Here is a 21163-nt window from a genome sequence, read left to right as displayed (position 1 = left end):
ACCATTCTTAGCATTCAGTTCTCTCCTGCCACCTTGTGGAATCTGGAGATGAAACCCTTGGCTGCATGAAAGTGTGTTTACCTGCTTAGCCATTTTGCTGGTCCTTAAGCATTTTAACACACATACAAGTATAGATTAAAAGGCTCTCAGGAAAACAAAATGTGACAAAACAAGAGGTATGAACAGATGATGCCAGTTTTTGGTGGTGGCTTAGCTAAATTAAAGCAGAAATAGATATAACACAGGATTACTAAGACCTTAAGAGTAAATGTTGATGCGCAGGTCAGATGGGTCTTCTGTCCATTAACAGTGTATTTAGAAATTCTCCTGTTATTTGTTTGGTTTTATCTTCTGCATTGACTTTATCTGTAATGCTATAGCCTTGCTGTTACATCAGCGAGCAAGGATGGAGAGGTTAGCAAAACAATTGAAACTTGAAAAAGAGGAGCTAGACCGGTTGAAGGCTGAAGTTAACAGTATGGAGCATGACCTGATGCAGAGACGGCTCAGAAGGGTCAGTTGTACTACTGCCATCCCCACGGTAAGTGATGTGTTACAATATATAATGATAGGAAGATAGGGACATTCTCTGTTCAAGCCATTTGTTTCTCTTTCAAGTTCTATTCCTGGCTGAATTAAAAAACAAAAAAAGACAACAACAACAAAATGAATGCAAGAGATTTGCCCCCAGCAGCTCTTGTTAGAATAATTAAATGCTTTTTCACACTTGCACTTGTTCATAATTATTTTCAAAGACTAACACTTATAATTAGAGTATAGAATTTATTGCAAGAATATATGATAACAAAAGGATTCATAAATTACTCTTCTCAGCATAGGCAGTCTATTTTTCTAAGTGTTTCAAATGAGTTTAAATAAACACTAATTTTGAGGAAGTATTAGTGGTAGAATATCTTAAGGCATGGTCGTTTCATTGTGTGTAACTGTAGAAACTGAGATGTTCAGTGCGGACCATTAATGATCTTAATGAAATTAGTAAAGAGTTTTTATATTTTTAGCCTGTTGCATAATGCATTTGAGTTCTAATGATGTTATATAACTTTGAAACTGAAATATGTCTCCTTCATCATGTCACCTTTTCTGTAATTCAGTTGATCTTTTCACCATTCAATATTCATATATTCTGTATATGTTTATGAATATGGTACTATGTTAGGTGCTCAGTAATTAATCTTCAAGTGAAAAGAAGTAGACTTCTGTGGCAATTGCTGTATTTGCTCATAGGTAATGAAGGCAATTGCACATTAACTAGTTTATGAATATAATTAGTATATATCTCCACTTTCTTACTTTATCCTAGAATGATCTTCCAAAGCTTCATGTGTGTAAATCCTTTCTGTCTTCAGGGGTATTCATTTTCTTCCCATCTCTAAAACTGGGTTATCTGGTTCTTGAACATACATGTGAGGCTTCTTGTCCTCGAGATGGCTGCAACTGCTTTCTTGGAGAGTTTGCCCTGCATTATATAGACAGAGAGGAAAGGGGAAGTTATTCTTGAAGGAAAAGAATATAAGGTACTTAAAGCTTGAAGTGAAGACAGTCTTACTTTCAAGACACAGTAAGTCAGGTTTCCTTGCTCAGGCCTGAAATTTCTAACAAGTTTATGGAAGTTAGTGTGTATAAAGGTAGAGTGGAGTGGAGATCTTGAACACTAGGTCAAGGTGCTTGAACTTTCTTCTGCTCTTAAGAGGGAACTAGTAGAAGCTTTTTGGGGAAGAAGATTCTTGATAAAGGTATACTCAATAAATTAATGACTTTTTCCACTATTAACTACATTCCTCAGTTTAGGCAATGTTAGCAGGGAGAGCTTTAATTACATAAAGCACTAGAAGAATTGCAAGGCTAACTAAAATGAGTGATGTTAGTGTGAATCAAGTATCTTTATTTGAAATCTTCTTTGACTCATTTGTTGAGAGAAGGTAGCAAAGAGTAGTTGGGCAACTTGTAATCATTTAGGGATCTGTAGAGTAGTTATTTTTTGTTAAAGCTTTGCTTTGAAACACCTAGTTTTTAGCTCCAGCTAAATAAATCCTTGTTTTTAATTGGAAGTAGAAAACTTTTTGGCGTGGCATTAATTACTGCTTCAAATAAAAACACCCACATTTTATATTGGATTTTTTTATTAGTGGGTCATTTTTTTGGAAAGGAAAAATTGGTAGACCCTCCCTGGGCTGTAGTATATGGTTTATAATTTAAAACATAAAAATGAAATCAATCAAGTGTAGCCATCTCTCACCTATAGAAATTATAGTTCATTTGAGTGCCTTGTATTTCCCCAGCACACTTAGAATAAGTTGGAGGACAATAGGAGTTGGTTGAGGGGTATTTACTATGTACATGAAGGTTAAGACAGCAAGTAGGTTTTCAAGTGCAAATTTTCAGATTCCACTATCTGTGTCAGTCACTTCTCCTTGGATAAGTAATGTCTGTCCTTATGTTCTCATCTCTAAAACACATATAGTAGAATACCCATGTTATGGAATTTTCTTTAGAATTATATCAGGTATGTTAATTTATACAATGTTCAACAAATAGCAAGTGTCTTTATAAAATAGCTTGGTAACAAAAATGCTGAAACATTTTGCTTGAAATAAATTACACACACAAATCTGAAGCATTTTATAGAACCAAGTTTCTTTTAAGATAGCAATAAGGTACAGTTAGGTGGAAAAAGGAATGAAGAAACCAATCATTTATTCAGAATTTCCAGTTAGTTCATTGAGTCTCATTTGAAGTAATACTCACATGAGATTGGGAATCAGAATACCTCTGGTACTTACTGGCTGTATTGACTTCTCATTAAAGGGAGTTATTATAAGAATATTATAATATTGTCCACATAAGGAGACAATGCATGTAGTGTGTGCCTTGGGTGGCATTAAGTACTCAGCAAGTTGCTTTCTGTATGATCATCACACTTGTGTATATGGATACCAGAGAACTGACACTTTTGCTAATATGCACACATTGTTACTTTCAGGTTTCCAAACAATTTCTTATCAAGTTGTTACTTTCAGGTTTCCAAACAATTTCTTATCAAGTTGTGCATTAAAAATAGGAGAAAAGTGCTTGGCTAATGAGACTAGAATGTGCATTTCTGACCAGCAATATGTATAGTTGCAGAAATTTTGAGTAGCAGTGAAATAGTGTTTTTCAAATGATAACAAAAATATACTGATGGTGTCCTTTTTCTTTGGATTGCTGTTTATCACATTTTATTAAATGGTTCATAATATGTCATCTCTCAAAGAGATTCATGTGGAAAAGAATTGTTAGTCTTTTTCTAATAATGTTGATAGAGGAGGCAGAGTTTTAAATTTTACTTTGAGATTTTAATTTAAGATTTTAATATGGAGAGAGCTGCCAGTTTTCCCCTCCCCCAAAGTCATTTATCCAAATTCATCCTCTTCTAATTTAATTTTGGGGATACTCCATTGCTTTGTGTCTCGGTTATATAATTGGGGCCAAGGAACCAAAAACCATCAGTGATCTTCAATATTGGTGTCTGTGAAACTAAATTTTAAAGTTCCAAAACAATTGACTTAAGAGATTTCTACTACCATTTCAAAATAGCATAGAATCTTTTATTTGGAAATGTCTGCTACAAACATTCTTTTGGCCTACATGTAAGTCTAAATTATTATAATTTATGGTGATCTGAATCTTCTGTGGAAACACTGTACTTTTGATAAATGACCCTTCTCAGAAATAGCTACTCATCTCCCCCTGTTTAATCAGAAGAAGAACAGATAAACCTTAATGAATTCAAATGGGTCCTCTGTCTTAGAATTGATGAGAATGATTTTGGTTAAAAGCAAATATGTAGTAGCCTTTTGACTATAACATGTGTTAATAATATTTTCATGCTAAGTTTACAAAGCGTCACTACTCAGGGCCACTATGGATAAAAGTTGTTTCTTCCTATTGCAAAACATATAGGAAGGATAAGCCCAAGGTACTGAACTCACAAAGTAAGGGTTCATTTATGTGTTCCTAGGAGGATGAAATCATCCATGTTCATGCTCAAGCATGTGTTTTACACTGTTTTCATATTACTTGGCATAAGCATTTTCTGCATTAGTATCACACACTTTGCCCATTGAGATGAAGAAAGAAAAGCAATTCATGTTGTTGAATAGCATTCTGAGGTCTTAGAGCTGTTTTTAAGTTAAAATGGAGTTTGATATTCTTCAAAATATTTGAGACTAAATAATGATAGTCACAAGGTCATGAGATAAGTAGGCACAAAACATGTGTAAAATTAAGAGTCATCAAATGCTCTTAAATAAGTAGGTCATATACAAACAATATCCAGAAATTGCTCTTATGCCTTTTTACATCACTGCATTGAACTTTTGGTCCCTGCTAATTTCTGGGCATTCTATTGCAATCCCAACAGCACACAGTATCCTTTCTGCTCTTTTTTAGTATTTAGTCTTTGACAAAATGCACACTTTAACAATAAATTCTCTCCCCCCAGCTCGCTCTCGCTCTCTCTCTCTCTCTCTCTCTCTCTCTCTCTCTCTCTCTCTCTCTCTCTCGCTCTCTCTCGCTCTCTCTCGCTCTCTCTCGCTCTCTCTCGCTCTCTCTCGCTCTCTCTCGCTCTCTCGCTCTCTCTCTCTCTCGTGCGCTCTCTCTCTCGCTCTCGTTCTCTCTCTCTCGCTCACTCTCTCTCGCTCTCTCTCTTGCTCTCTCTCTCTCTTTTTCTTTTAGTAATAATTTAGCATCCTTTATGCAGTTGAAATTACTCTAGTAATTGAGCTAAGACCTGAGCTGTGTGGAGAAAGCTTCAGTATCCACGCCACTAGAGTCCAAGCACAGAAAGTGTAAAGAAATTAAGGATGGTATGGGAATTGACGGCTTATTAAAAAAGTTTGTTTCAGTGACTGAAAGACCCTCAGGGGTGGAATGGACTGGACAGGCCAAAGAAGAAACAGAGGAGTCCATTGGTACCAGATATTTCTCTGTGTTAAAGTGTTTCTGCTGATCTAGAAAAAAAAAAATATGTCTGCACACACACATATTATATGTATATGTGTATATACACACGTTTGTCTTAAGTCCTTGCTCTACCAGTTGCTAGCTTTATACTTTTGGGAAACTTAACTTCTCTATACTGTTTTATCATTAGTAATTCCATGTAATGTAACACTACCTACCTCAAAAGCTCCTTTAGCAGAAGGAATGAGAGAATTCTGTGAACCAAGTACCTGAAGCTAAGTAAGCACTATTTTTTTACCAGATTAGACAACACTAAAATCATGAACATTGCTAATTTAAAAAGTTGTTTGTTGCACTTTCCCTTACTGCAAAAACATAAATAAAATATTTGCTGTGCTCTAGTATTACAGTGATTGTAGCAGTGTATGATACTACAGTGTATGGTAGAACGTAGTTTAGTTTGTACCTGGCCACAATGCGTAGTTTTTGCTAATATGTGGCCATGTTGATGTCCTCAATATACTTTTTACTTTTTAAAAACAGGCATGCTCTCTTATAGGCAAGGCCATATTCTTGGTAATACCCAGTCAGATTAATTAACGTGAAACACAGTTCTTAAATGTTGGGCTTGATAATGACTTTCCCACAATTGCTATTTTGGGTGCTTTCTTACTAGCCTGAGGAAATGACAAGATTGAGAAGCATGAACAGACAACTCCAGATAAATGTTGACTGTACACTGAAAGAAGTTGACCTCCTTCAATCTAGAGGTATAGACTTGATTGTTTGGTAAACCATAAGTCATAGTATGCTCTTTTAAACTGCTTAAATGGCAATCATTTGGGTTTCATAGATTTAGGGACAGCTTTTATCCATTATAAGAATGACTTTAAAGAGATTCCCACACTCCGTGAATCAGACTCTGTCAAGAACTAATATCACTTTGGCAGCTGCATCGTTTGTTCTCATTGTTTTATACTGTTACATTGCATTGCATTGAATTGATCCTTTTAGGCATTTAACATGAGTATTTCATACATTAATGGATATTATTTCTGATATAGTTTATATTATGTGATAGCCTTCCAAAATACTGTGACAAAAAAAGAGAGCTCAAAGTAAAATATCTGAGTTCTTGTTTTTACAAGAAATTCTCTGTTGCAGTAGAAGCTCTCTTATCTTTGAGTTAGCCAGCTCGTCAGGTGAGAGAAGGACTTTCTTTCCCATATACCGCCTCTCCCATTGATTACATGTACTGCTTATACTAGTTAACTATACTCCTGCAGTTAAAATTAATGTTTCATAACTGACAGGGATTCATGAGAATACTTCTCTTTTAAAAACTGTCTTTAGCTCTTATATAGTCAAGCATAAAATTATAGGAACCATTAATTAAATTTAATTAAAAACAAGTGGAAAAGGGAGGAATTTGTAAGAAAGTGTCCTTGGTATATCATGTGGTGGTTTCTGAAGAAACAAAAACACAAAATTATAAATGAATGTTCAGCAGATTAGGGCCCTACTGCCTGTTTTTATAAATAGAAGTTTTAGTGAAACAGACATGCTCATTTGTTTATCTAGTGTCTATGACTTCCTTTGTGTTTCAAGGACAGAGTTGAATACTTGTAACAGATAGTATTGCAAGTCTACAAACTCTAAGTTACTGTCTGGCTTTGGACAGAAAGTTTGCAGACACTTGGCTTTAGGTTATCCTGAACATGGTTTATGTAAGACAGTATGAAGTAGTCTTTATTCAGCATTAAAATACTGCTGTATTGAGGATGCAGTGCAGCGATAGAGTATTTACATAGCATATACAATCCCTGGGGATTTTAGTCCTCGACACTTCCATAAGAACAATAGAAGAAAACCCTGCTATATTTATGTGACATTAAAGGTGTTGTGTAATTTTTCTTAACAGTCCTTTGTTTGAATCAGCCTTCTCCCAAACCTTGATATTCTTAATTATGGCAGCTAAGAGAGCTTCTACAGTACTTTAAGAGTAGTGTACAATATAGTGTCAAGCAGTTGAACTAATGCTGTGGAGCCATCTGAACATGAAAGTTAAGCTATCAAGCCAGGTTCTCATTTTCAAAAGCCTCATTACTCTATGTAGCCTACTAGCTTTAAGCAGTGAAAGAATCACTATGCATAATATGTAGGATATATCAACCATTGCTATTATGTGATTACATCAACTTTTTTACTAATGTGGTCTTTGGAGCAAAACAAAAATCAATAACATTTGATTAGGATGTTTCTAGTAAGCTTTCTGTGAACTGCATAGTCGATCATCAACTGGAACTTAAGTGACTGAAAAAAATGCATATGTAGCAGCAGTTAATATATCAAGTAGTAGTGTAGCTTTCATGAGCTATAGGATTTTTTTAAAATTCTCTTTAAAATAGCCTATTCAACTGGATGAAACTTTGATAGTAGGACCTATTAAAGTTTTTTAAGGAAGGAGCTGTGGTTTTGGTATGTATTGACCAAATGAGGTCTTTTTTTGTACTTAAGATTTAGAAATGCTTGAGGGGTCCACATGTGGTATACTTTCTTCTAAATTGTTTGTGGCATTGGGGAGGTACATTTTCAAGCAAATAAATCATTGCATGACTTGATGAAAAGCAGCTTAATATTTGATTTGTAGTAAGGAACTTTTTCACTGGGGGAAAAAAAGACCAATACTCAAAGTCAGCAGGAGACTCCGTAGAGTACATTATCCTGTGTGTCCCAGCTGAGGTGGATTTCAGTACAGTAGTAGGCCGAGTATAGGAGTGAAGGTAAGAACCAGAACTGACACCTACTGCAATCTGGTCTGGAAGGAGTCAGTCGCAATAGGCTGCGTCACTGATAGAGACATATTAAGCCAGTGAGTGGACACATCCAAGAAAATTTTTTGTCAGCAAGTCTCGGGGTTGGTTTACTCTGAAATTTGCACAATATCATCACTAATAAGTCCACAGGGTTATGTAACATGCATTTTTCCTTAGATGGCTTTATGATAAATTATAAAAATAAATGTCAAATCTTCTTTCAAATTTTTTTTTCATTAGACCAAACAGGTCCACCATTCTTGGTTTTTTTTTTTCTTCTTGCTTTATACTCTTTTTAATGTCCCATGTACTGAATTCTGCTTCTTAAAGGTGCTAGCCTTATAAAAATATTCCTTTAGGTAATACATTGTAGACACACATTGGGTTACTGGTCTGCTTGAATATATTCTCACAATCATAAAGAGGATAGGGTAATGTAATGACATTTGAAACACTAGAAAACATTTTCTCTTCCCACATATTTCATTAATATATTTTCTTTTTAAAAGATAAATAACAAAAGAACAACTCCTAAACACCTGTGGTTTTCTCCTTTTCTTTGAAGGAAACTTTGATCCAAAAGCCATGAATAATTTTTATGACCACATAGAACCTGGCCCAGTGGTACCACCGAAGCCATCTAAAAAAGGTTAGTAGAATCATAGCATGGATACTGTAGAAGTCCAATGTTTCGGGAGAAGTTTCTATTCAAACTGTTCATTAGAATGAATGTGTTCCTCATAAAAATGTTATCCATATTAATGTGGCAATAATGAAATAGTCCCCAAACTTTATTTTTTACAAAACATTAAAATTGTTGTGAGACGTAATGATGATTTCTTTAGCATAATGAAACTATACTCCTGAAAGAAAATTCTTCTAGAACAATGAGGATCTTGGAAAATTTTCAGTAGCATTTGTACATAAGAATTCTTTTGCTGCTTGATAAACAGAAGGTAAGTCTAACTGATAGGGATATGATTGTTTTTTCATCAAGAACAAAGCAAGTCCTAAATTGTTTTCAGTATCTTACAATAAGTGATTAAATGTAGGTTGATCACTTATTCTATCTTATTCTTAACAGGCTGTGTTGTTTTATAGGTCTCAATATACAACTAATATTCAAAGTTCATATTTTAATCCTTTTGGATTAAGCAATTCAAGACAGTTTGATTATGAAGGCATATTGAATAGTAGACAGTGCATAATTTCTAGTTCATTTATGGATTGCAATCATAGGAGCTGGTCTCTTTATTGTTTACTACTACTGTGAATGTTTTGTCTGGTCTACATTTGAAATAGTGTAGTGATTTCTAAAAATGGCTCAAAATGAATATTAGTGGATGACTGCCAAATACTAAATTTGTCACTATGGCAGCATTATATGTAGTTTCAAACTGAAAGCTATTGGGTTGTATATCATTAATCACTTTAGCTTTATAGGTTCATAAAATAAGCATCTTTAAACTTGATTTTGCCTCAGTACCTTCTAAAGTGTTATCTCTTACAGATAGGCTAGCAGATGGACTATAGTTAAATGATTCAATGGCTGTCATAGAAGAAATGACCAAAAATCCAAGCAGTCCATCACATTTAAAATGTTGAAATTTCTTGAATACTATCGTCTCCAAGGAGCTAGATACAAACCCATACATTTCCCTGTGCAAGGCCAGTGAACTGTTGTTATTGTCTTGGTGCTAGGCATGAGGTCAGGGCTTCAGATGTACCAAAAAGATCCTCATAATGAAATCTCTCTGCTAGCACTCAATTGTTAAGTACTTTGAAGGAAAATTGATGTTTGGTTTTTTTGTTTGTTGGTTTTGTGGTTTTGGTTTTGGTTTTTTTGTTTGTTGGTTTTGTTTTTTTTCTGAGACAGGGTTTCTTCATGTTATTTTGGTGCCTGTCCTGGATCTCTCTCTGTATCCCAGGCTGGCCTCGAACTCACAAGAGATTCACCTGGCTCTGCCTCCCAAGTGCTGGGATTAAAGGCATGCGACATCACCACCTGGCTTTGATGTTTGTTTTTGATGGTGGAATTTTATAACAAACGAAGTAGAGAAAAGCAAAACAAAATCAGTAAACTTCAAGGTAGACTGAGCTACAAAGAGGAAAAAATATACAGGATACCACAATTAGAAAGAGAAGGTTATCCATTAAAAATGATAATGAGGGAATATGATTACTATCTTCAATCCAATAAAGTCTACAACCTAGATAAACATATTTCTTGAAAAAAAGTATAAACTATAAAAGGTCCAATTTTTTGAAAATGAATAGGTGAAATAGGAAATATTAATAGCTATGTACATATTAAGTAAAACTGAATCCATTGTTTAAAAAATTGTCCCACAAACATAATTTCAGAACCACAATTTGCTAGTGAGTAAATTCTTCCAAACATTTAAAAAGGATAGAAAACAATGTTAAACATAATTTTTTTCAAAAATAAGAAAAGGGAAGACTGCTACTCTTTTGTTTCTTAAACCTTCCACATGAATTCCCCAACCCTTTTAGCAACATTCTCCAGAAAAGTAGTGTATTTGTTAAAATAGGTGGACCTATCACCACATTGTATCCCAACCCGATTTACCTTAGAGTTTGTTGTTGGATTCCGTCATCGTCGTCATCTTTGTTTGTTGGTTTGTTTGTTTGTTTTTTGAGACAGGGTTTATGTAGCCCTGGATGTCCTGGAACTTGCTCTGTAGGTCAGGCGGGCCTCGAACTTAGAGAGATCCACCTGCCTCTGCCTCCTCAGTTCTGGGATTAAAGGCATGTGCTACCAACCGCTTGGCAGATTTCATCTTTTCAAATGAAGAGAGTCAAGCCTGATTCCAAAACCTTACTCATAAAGACATTAGACACCCATTCCTACAAAAGAAAAATTATACACACATATAAAAGGCTCTATTCCAAGGCTCATTTCGTGCAGATGAAACTTATCAACTCTGTCTAATTGTAAGCAGTTTCTTAAATCATTATCAAATGCACAATTGTTAACATTGATTTTGTGTGTGTGTGATCCTACAATGGTTTAACTCCTATCCCAAGGGATTTACACTCTACATGTAAAGTCCTCTCTATCCTTTTGAATGAATTTCTTTTTTTCTTTTCTTTTTTCTTTCTTTCTTTTTTTTTTTTTTTTTGATTTTTCAAGACAGGGTTTCTCTGTGTAGCTTTGGTGCCTGTCCTGGATTTCGCTCTGTAGACAAGGCTGGCCTCAAATTCACAAAGATCCGCCTGGCTCTGCCTTCCAAGTGCTAGGATTAAAGGTGTTCACCACCACCACCCGGCTATGAATTTCTACTTTAAAATTTTAGTTGAGATATGGTTTGTGAGAGTACTTGTGTCAAGTGATTTCAAGCCTTTAATCACAGATTTATGAAAAGCTTCCCAGTTTTTAAAATGAAGTCAGCTTTTTTCTGTTAAGCACTTTTTTCCCTTTTGAAGATATATCTTGTCTTATCATAAACTATATGCTGGCTACTAGGGTTTGCAGATCTGCACTGCCACATCCAGCATAATTTTTCTAAATGTACTTCTAAAGTTAGTGCAGATTAGCTTGAAGTACCATTCAGTTAAAAACAAAATACTAAACTGCTAATAATTAGATATATACTGGAAATCTAACTATACTCCAAAAGATTATCTGAGTAATGACGGTGCTTGGGAATTAGGGGACAGAGGAAAAGGACCAACTGAAACCTTTTGGGATTGGCATCTGCACTTAAGTGACACAACTCTTCAGGTAACTCATCAGATCTCCTTATACCCTCATTGCAAGAACAGTGAATGACCTGAGTGTCACCAGACCTGAGCAGTGGCCTAGTTGACTGCATTCCAATCTAATCTGTGTACCACAGCAGGTGATCTGTCCAAATACTGACCTGAGTATTTTCCATGGTGTTTGTGTGAATCGGTGAGATGAAGACATGTGATGTTGTAAAAGGGCTTTTCAAATCTACGACAGAGCTCACTGTTTCGTTTGCAGCCTAAGGAAACATTTCTTTCCTTTTTTTGGTGGTGGTGGGGGGGGGAGTTTGTTCTGAGACAGGGTTTCTCTGTGTAGTTTTGGAGCCTGTCCTGGATCTCACTCTCTAGACCAGGCTGGCCTTAAACTCACAGAGATCCCCCTGCCTCTGACTCCCGAGTGCTGGGATTAAAGGCATGTGCCACCACCCTGGCTACATTTACTCTTCTTACTCTGCTAATAGAGTTCTTGCTTTTAGTGCATAACCACCATTAGAATTCTGAGGCAGTACTTTCCAAAGGTGAATTGTACTGAGGGATTACATATGGGATCAGGAGTGATTAGAAAATGCAAGGTCTTTATTTGCTCTTAAAGGCAAATAATACATAGTGTGCTAGTTGGCATTTTAATGCGGTGGTTGCTTACTAATAACCTGTACATTCATAACATATAGCAACAGTATTCTGGCAGGAAATTGAAATCCCTGAAATGAGTTGGGAGCCCATGTTTGTCACTACGTAATATTCTTTGGAGTTGCTTGCATTTTTCAAGGGTCAGTATTCTCTGCGCAGAGAATGGTCTCTGCCTCCTCAATGCTGAGATTACAAGAATGTACTACCATCACTGTCATCATCATCATCGTCGTCATTGATTATTTTTCTCTTTTTGATCTTTTGAGACAGGTTCCCACATAACCCAGGCATACAGCCTTTTCTTCATAGTTTACTTATTTTCAGGCAATACTTCTTTTATGGATTGATTTAATCAGAGTACATTGTGCTTTCACGTTTCCATTTGGTTGCTGTCACTGAGTTTTTACTCTTCAGTATATTTTTCCATCATGACTTATTGCTTGGGACAAATGTTCTGCATAGTTCGTGAAGAAGCATTACGTTTAGCATTTAACCTCAGACACAAATGCAAGGTGCTGTGAAGCTGAGTGAGTACAGGAACAGTCCTTGTGAATCCGGTTACTCTTGCTGAGGAATGATTTCACCCCTCAGTACCTTTGCTTTTTTTTATGCAGACTCCTCAGATCCCTGCACAATTGAGAGAAAAGCCCGAAGGATTAGTGTGACTTCCAAAGTACAGGCAGATGTCCATGAATCCCAGGCAGCAGCTGCAGACGGTTTGTACCCATGTCTCCAGATTATGTTAACTTACATAGATTATCGCAACTAGAACATGCCTTTAGATTTACCTTCGAAAATTACAGTCCAAATGCAGTATGCTAAATGCTATAGTAGATCCTTGGTGTTTGCTAAAAATGGTCTTAAAAGATACTTTTTTTCTTAATTTATGCATGCTTTATATGTACATCTCAATTTGGACTGGCCACATTTCACATATTCAGTAGTCACCTATGGACACCTTATTAGACAGGGCAACTCTCTAGAAAGCAAGGCAAAATAATTTTCAAATCAGTTGCAAGTTCTGGGTTTGATATGATTCTCACACAATAGGACTTTCCTAGAAACTGAAATGATCCATTCTGAAGGGAAGCTGGTTAAGGCAGGAAGTACACCACTCAAAAAAGCTTCAAGAAATCCCTGAAACTGACAGGATTCAGGATGCTTTACTGAAATGAACTCACACAAAATAATGCAACTTAGAAGAGGATTTTTCAAACTGGGCTCCCTAGATAGGATGTTCTTTAATCTGTACCTGTGCCTACAGGTGTGCAGTGTACCCAGGTGTCTAATAGTCACAAGCTGTATCACGTGCTCATTTCAAGTTTGAGGATAGCAACTATCTTTCTGTCCCTTGTGCTCTGATAAGCAACTCTCCCCATATTCCTGTAACTGGAGTAACGTTCATTGGTTTAACAAGTAAAAACATTCTCCCACAGATGTCTAATATTTCTTCAGCTTTATGAGCTGACATCCAATTCAAAGCAGGTCTCTAAAAATATTAATATATCGTAGTGGAATACTTACACATTCCACATTATATATGCTAAATCACCTTAATTTGCAAATGAAAAAGGAACGTAAGAAGGAGCAAGATACATGGAAGTACCTTGTTTATATTTTCCTTTATCATTAAGATATGTTAGGAAAAGTAACTTTTTCATTTATCATTGAAACACTATTTACTTGTTTTTGGTTTGGTTTGGTTTTGGTTTTGGTTTTTCAAAGCAGTGTTTTTTCCGTGTAGTAGCCATGGCTATTCTGGAACTAGCTTTGTAGACCAGGCTGGCCTGGAACTCACAGAGATCCCCCTGCCTCTGCCTTCTGATGGGATTAAAGGTGTGTGCCATCACTGCCTGACTTCTATTTCCTATTTTTAATTGTGTACCTTTGAGCAATTTGTCTTCTGTATTATAAACACTATACAAGCAATATTGATTAAAGTATTTGCGAGGCTCTTCATTTTTATGAAAATATAAATGTTGTATAACTCAGAACTTACTTCGGCTCTTTATACAGTTTTTAGTGTATGTTGTACAAAATTCTTTCATACCAAGCCAGGCGATGGTGGCACACGCCTTTAATCCCAGCACTCAGGAGGCAGAGCCAGGTGGATCTCTGTGAGTTCGAGGCCAGCCTGGGCTACCAAGTGAGTCCCAGGAAAGCTGCAAAGCTACACAAAGAAACCCTGTCTCAAAAAAACAAACAAAAAAAAATTCTTTCATACCTGTCCTTTGATCATGCTCCCTGTTGTTCTCCTTAGTTCTGACTTGTACATAAATGTTTTTTAATAAGTACTTTCTACACAGTAGTGTACAAACTGCTTTTAAATATGCCAGAAAGATGATTGTTCATGTAAATCAAATTAAACATTCTAAAATGCTACTGCTTTTTTTGGTCAATTACCTTATAGTGATTCATGATTTCAAATTAAGTTAGCGTGATACTAAACAGGTAAGATAGACTGAGTTTATGAGGTTAAAGAGGCCTTTTGGTTGTTTACATAGTTTTGAAAACTATTTTCAAAGGCTGCATTTGGGAATGACATAAAAACAATATAATAACTAAGAATTTGATTTGTTAACCTTTTTTACTCCATCATACTCATAGGATTAAAAAGTCACCTGTCCTAAGGGTAAATTGGGAATTTTAGAACCTGTCTATAAAAACTTCTAAGACAGTAGTAGTTTATTCCTAGCAAGGCAGCTAACGGTGGCGCTGAAACATGCCCAGCTCCTGTTTGTGGTCACGAGACTAGGCTGAAGAGCCAGCCCAGTGAATTGATTCTAACAGGAGATAACCTTTCCGATCAAAGCTTAGCGTCTCCTCATAGGACAAAGTTTGGGGGTTAAACCTGCTTATTTGACCTCATGAAGTCACAAAAGAAAGAGAATTTGATAAGCTGGAAGTTACCTACTTGGTTTTCAGTGAAAAATAGGCTTTGCCCAAAACAACTGCCAAAGCCTCACCAAATCTCCATCCATTTCCTGGCCTTTCTAAATAGATATTAAGTATTACCTTAGATCTTAATTTCATTGCCACTTAATAGGAACAGTTTCCAGTGTCCTCTAGGTGAGCTCTCTGAGCCTCCCTACCTTGCCTTCAGCTGCTAGGGCTAATCCATCAGCTCTGTGGCTCTCTATCCAGTGACCCCTTCTCAATAGAGGGATCTTCCAACAAGGCAGACTTGCCAAATGAACTCTAGGAGCACAGCCCTTTTGAGCCTAAGGCCAGAGAAAATCAAGACTTAAAAGAAATACAAGTTTTGAATTTTTATGAAATCCTAAAGATCAACCTAAAGTTACTATCATTTGATATTCGTCAGGTATAGACATTTTTCAAAAAGTAATATATGAATAACCTTTTTTTTGGCAAAGAGGAACAATTCTGAGAAGAAAAAAATCATGTATATAGAATAAATTTTAGTTTTATAAATAGCTGTGAAGGCTTGTTCCCTTTTCACTATTCTGGGAACAACTTTATTAGGAATTTTACCTGCCATTGATGAAGCATTAATATAAGACACATGTGTATTCCTGGAAGCAAATGTCTCATGAAATACGGTATCCATTTTCTCAGCTATTTACTGTTCTATGGACAGTACTTGCAGACAGGAAAGTCATAGAGAAGACAGAATTCACTGAATATGCTGTCAAATATTTCTCAAATTTTCTTTTCATTCAGCTGGAATACAGCTTAATTAATGGGTAACAAACTAGGAAGGCCATCTATTCTGGCCTTCTCCACATCCTTGTCTTAGAGCACAAAAATGAGTGTGTTTAGAACAAAGTGGAACCTGTATCCAGCTTTGTATACTTATGGTTTTCCAGTAGTGTGGTTACTGATTAGCGTACACACTGGGTAAGATAGAAAGTTCTTCCCTTTTGTCTTTGTGGTAGTTTATCATTTTAGTTTTGGTCAGTTTGGGTGGTGCTTGGAAAAAAACAACTTGATCTAGCTCCATTTCTCTTGAATCCCCTTTCCTTAGAACATATAAGTGGCTGCAGACAGAGTCCTCGAACACAACCTCGCGATGAGGATTATGAAGGGGCTCCATGGAATTGTGACAGCTGTACCTTTCTCAACCACCCTGCACTGAACCGCTGTGAACAGTGTGAGATGCCGCGGTACACTTGAGTTCAGAAGAATTGTCACCAAGTTGAGGGTGAACTTGGAGCACTCACTGGAAGAAAAGGAAACCTCGGGATTGTGTTCATCTGCCCAGCCTTTTCATTTCTTGATTGCACGGGGGGGAGGAAGTGTATGGCCACTGGGCTCACAAAGGAAAAATGGGGAGGTCTTTCTTTTTTTCCTTTCTTAACTCATTACAGAGTGAGAGGTGGAAGGGGATACTTGAAACTGGGAAAGGATTCACTCCTGAAAGAATGTACACAGAGAAGTTAAGGGCTTCTGTGGAGTCCCATTGTTAAAGTTCCTGCTGAGTGGCTCTTACTTTCTAAAGGGGAATTCTGAATTATGGTAGGACATGTTACAGTTTATGCAGAAAAACTGTGAATTCCAGGGCAGACTTACTTGGTTACAGCTCTCTGGAAACCAAGGCTCCCTGTGCCTCTTCCTGCTGCTTCCTGTGAAGAGATGAACAGGAAATAGCACCTGGGATATGCTTTATTTTCTTTTTTGCAAAATAATGAGTTTATTTGTAATTGCTGCTTTTTTCAGGGGTAATTTCAAACACACATTCATACGCAAACAGGATACTTTAAAATGTGATTTGTAGTAGTCAGGAATTAGGCATATCATGCCCTTTGTGAGGAAGTACAATCAGAGGTAGTAATATCTCTTTTGCTGCATCGACACTGGTAACTAAGACCTTCTTATGCCACATAAATTATTGTATACTTTTCTTAGGTTATTGATTTTAAAAGTAATGAAGTATGGTTTTATAAAATGACATTCTCAAAAAACCATGCTTTGCCAGTAGCACAGTGAATGTATGCCAAATGAAAGTCCACTCGAAAACCCATTTGGAAAACTTGAGCTCAGCTGTGGTTCTTAAGAAATGCTTACAGTATATAGGGTCCCCCACTTCTGGTTTGTGATGAATACATGATGTTTACAGCACTAAAAATACTTTGTACCATAGTCTGATTTAGCTGAAAAAAATCAATATGAGCTATTTATTTGCACATGTGTTAACCAGTCATTGAGAGGGAAATTGAAGTTAACCAACATCATAAAGTTGCATTATTTGAGTTGTAAGAGAAGACTACTCACAAAATATGATTGGGCTGGGGATACAGCTCAGTGGAAGTGCACTAGCCTAGCATACACAAGGTGCTCTAGGTTTGAAAAGAAAAAGAAAAAATACTATCAAAACAATGATGTATACAGAGGGCTTGGAATATTTTTTTTTTAAGTTGAACAGACATCATACTGAATTCTGGCAGTTCAGGGAATACTAAAGCACTACTTATGAGACAGAATGCAGGTGTGAATACACTGAAGAAGATAATAAGTCAGGCCACTTGCCATGATGTATCATGAGAAAATTAATAATATTATATTTAAGTAAGTTCTCTGCCTTAAATTTTATTCTTGGCTCAGAATTGAATTTTGGAATCTCTCCCCATTTTGGTGAACATAGACAGCAATAAAGTTGGTAGTTTTCTCCATCCTGAAGAATTGTACCTGAAGAACTACCAGGTCCGCCACCCTGCTCCTATATACACACTTCGTACTGTCACTGTATTCTAATTTAGCATTAGTCTCTGGCAGACCTGGAGAAACGAACTGCACTCAACAGCATAATGAAACCAAAGGCATAACTCATTGTAGTTTTCTATCAGAACTATGATTTTACACACTGCATATAGCCTTCATCTGCAGAGAATGCCCCAAATACATGCATTTGTCTCACAAAGAGCATGATTCTGTAATTACTAGTAAATCTCTCTCCTACAACTGTGGCAAAACTGTGAAAATAGCAATGGTAGAAAAGCAGACAGGCTCAGAACCATGGATTTGGAAAGGGTGAAAGACTTGTAACATGAGTCTCTTGTCAGTCCCCAATACCAGTCTAGCAGTCCTACTGTTCTTTAAGGTGCCCTTGCTGTTGTATGGTTTCTTGTCTCCCTTAGTGATGGACAACTCCACTTGCTGTTAACCAAACAAGTTAGGGGAACATATATACTACTTGGTATTCTACCTAAAAGATGTACAAGTATCCATAGTGAGATGCTGAAATACCAACAGTTAGTGTGGCACTTGTTAGTTGAAAATGAAAGTAGCATGTGTGAAAAGTCTGATGCTTTATTAAAACCATGTAGATGATATTAAAACTATTGCATGAAAACACGCCAAGGTCAATAAGCTGTTAACATACAGTAGATGCATGGTTTCAGTCCTTTGATGATATATTTAGTCAGTCATAGCTTTCACCTGACAGAAAAATGTGAGGCAACAGTTGATTTGCTTGGTTTAAAAGGTGGTTATGAGACATCAGAAGGACTTTACGAAAGTTTTGTACATGTTAAGTTTTAGTTCACAAGTTTCATATGCCTACATAGGCTGTATTCAGTTCCTAAAAATGAACAGAATAACCTGACACTGGTTAATTTGATACATTTAACTGTTCCATATATAAACTGTTCCTTACCTATGACCAATTCGAATAAGAAATCATTGAACCTTCCAGTTCTTTTTTTCCAGAATGTTCTCCTGGTCAGATTGGTATGCATAAGTGGGTGGAATATAGTGGTAAGGTAGAACTTGGGTGATAACCGGCTGCTGAGTTGTCCGTGCCCTTTGAATCAGTTGGTGCACTCTTGTTTCGTGTGAGAGGCTTGCTTTCATAAAATACTAGTTTAATGTATCTGGTAACACAGACCTGACTCTACAGTTTTCATTATTTCACTGTTGTTGTAAACTGGGTTTTTAGAAAGCATGTTTGCCATTGTGTTAAAAGAGCATTGCCCCCTTCAGTTTTGGAGTTCTTCAAGTTTAAAGTGAAAATAGAAGAGCCAGAAACCTGTAAGCACTGTAAAATGTTTTGAATTGATACTGAGCTAGTTTGGGAGAAAGTAGAGGCAGGGGATATTAAAGAAACAAAAGAAATGTGTTGTACAGATTTGTAGTTTTAGAGCAGATTAATGATGGTGGAGGAGAGTGTTGCTAATGTGTTCATTTCCCAGGAAGAAATGGGAAGAGTAATATGCAGTTTAATGTTTAAGGAGCTGGTCTCAATGTTAGTACTTTCTAATTATAAAAGAAATCAATGTTTCCTTAAATTTTGTCATTGATTTGTCACAGTTATCTAAGGGTTCCTTTCCAACTCTCTGTGGCAAGTCAGTTTTATATAGTCTTTTAAAGAGGTAATTGTTTATGTATTTCTGACAGTATGGAGAGAAAGAATATGAGGCATAGAAGAACTGTCATTTAGAAATATCAGTGATGTATCCTGGAATGTGAAGATGTCCCTTTAAGATTACAAATTGAATTATTTTAATATTGTACCACTGTTAGACCTTGAATGAGTCCATGTTGCAGTGTGTGTCCATGTATCTCTAGAGAAAAGAAAATGACAATTGAAATGTTACTTCAAAACTCAGAATTGGGTACTGTCTGTGCTGCACCACTACTGTGTCTTTTTAAAGAATTAACAGTATTTCCCTCTTGTGAAAGTTAATTCTGATGATGTTTCATATTCACCAGATTTTTTCTGTATTATCTGCATCCCCAAATATTTCAAGTAGAATTGTGCATGGCTTGGGCATTCAGAGATAACAGAATGAGTCCATTTTAATTTCTAAAGCCATAAAAAGTTGCTTTGAGATTGAATAGTTCTGAGTTCTTATTTATAACTACACTGTTGTCCATGTTTCTTTCCCTACTGTAAAAGAATTGATCATTTTCTTCATTAAAGCAGCAAGAAATTAATTAAACCTTGTACATACCATGTCTCTTAGATTTCTGTGTACTTTGTGAAGGACATTATTTTGAGAAACAATTGTACAAAGGCATATTAAAAGGCTATGCATGCACCGTACCTCCAAGCAGTACATCTTCAGAAAGTCAGATTCCTGCTAAATAAATTAATAAACTAAAAACAAGCTCTACATTCTGCATCTTTTCTGTGAACTAGTTCTGATTCTAAACACTCAGGTTTCTGCATTGCAGAGCTAATTGGCATATTCCCCATATTTTAAAGCATGCAATGACTTTAGGCTTGAGTTATCATTAGGTACCCATTAACCCTAACTTGAAGTTTGGCCAAATCATGGATAAATAGGTTTTATAGAAAGTTTGGAAAAAGTTAGAAACTCAGATGCTTAATTTCATTCAACATTATTTACAAAAGTGAGTAATTTGCTTTTGTAAAGTATCATTTATAACTAGTTTTTCAAAGACAAAAGAATCACAGAGGCCCTAACAGATTTGTTTGCAGTCTACTGAGCTTTTCTACCTTCTGCAGAGAAATCACCACGGGTGTATTATAACCTTTTCTTTGAATAGGACTTTCTATATGACTGATAGATAAAAATTATAAGCAGAAACAACAATTCTATGATACCCCACTTACTCATTAGTCACCTGCCAAAAATTATATGTAAACAGCCTTTCTTCATCTTTGGCATTACCCCTGGATTAGTTTGAGAGAATTCTCAGTCTATTCATTTTTAAATGCACTAGGCTAAGCACATTGTATTCATGGCATCTTAATTATTGAATACCTAATGTTGAATTCCCCTAATAGGTATCAGACTTTTTAAGTAAACTTTCCTAAATTAAAATATAAACAAAACACTTGAAATACATAGCCCTTAAATCTTTTTACATATACAAATGAATTTGCATATTTTTCCTCTTTGCTGTTGTAAGCCCTTTATTAAGGAGAATATGTTCATAAAGACACTTGAACCATTTCGTTAGGCTATACAACATCTTACAGGTTTTGTAAAGGGAAAACATGGTATGCTGTCCCTAAAGAGAATTGTGAGTCCAAGACAGCCTGGGTTATAATGGTGAGACACACACCCCAGGGGGTTATA

General features: G+C 36.1%; 1 protein-coding gene across 8 annotated transcripts in view; it reads left to right on the top strand.

Annotated features, from left to right (window-relative positions):
- Tab3 (TGF-beta activated kinase 1 (MAP3K7) binding protein 3) overlaps positions 1-20072 on the top strand; it is a 63484-nt gene extending 43412 nt beyond the window's left edge. For 5 of the 8 annotated variants that reach the window (XM_006987523.4, XM_016006043.3, XM_076562171.1 and 2 more), the window contains 5 exons: positions 381-541; positions 5639-5732; positions 8344-8427; positions 12773-12874; positions 16144-20072. In XM_006987523.4, coding sequence (XP_006987585.1) covers positions 381-541; positions 5639-5732; positions 8344-8427; positions 12773-12874; positions 16144-16292 — 590 coding nt within the window. In that variant the 3' untranslated portion in view covers positions 16293-20072. The remainder of the gene's footprint in view (positions 1-380; positions 542-5638; positions 5733-8343; positions 8428-12772; positions 12875-16143) is intronic. The other 3 variants (XM_076562175.1, XM_076562176.1, XM_076562174.1) reach the window with 2 other exon arrangements.
- The last annotated feature ends 1091 nt before the right edge of the window (positions 20073-21163 follow it).

This window comes from Peromyscus maniculatus, chromosome X (assembly GCF_049852395.1).
Source record: "Peromyscus maniculatus bairdii isolate BWxNUB_F1_BW_parent chromosome X, HU_Pman_BW_mat_3.1, whole genome shotgun sequence".
Lineage (NCBI taxonomy): Eukaryota > Metazoa > Chordata > Mammalia > Rodentia > Cricetidae > Peromyscus > Peromyscus maniculatus.
Note: the sequence above shows the minus strand (reverse complement) of the source record. Positions and strands in the feature narration are given on the sequence as shown.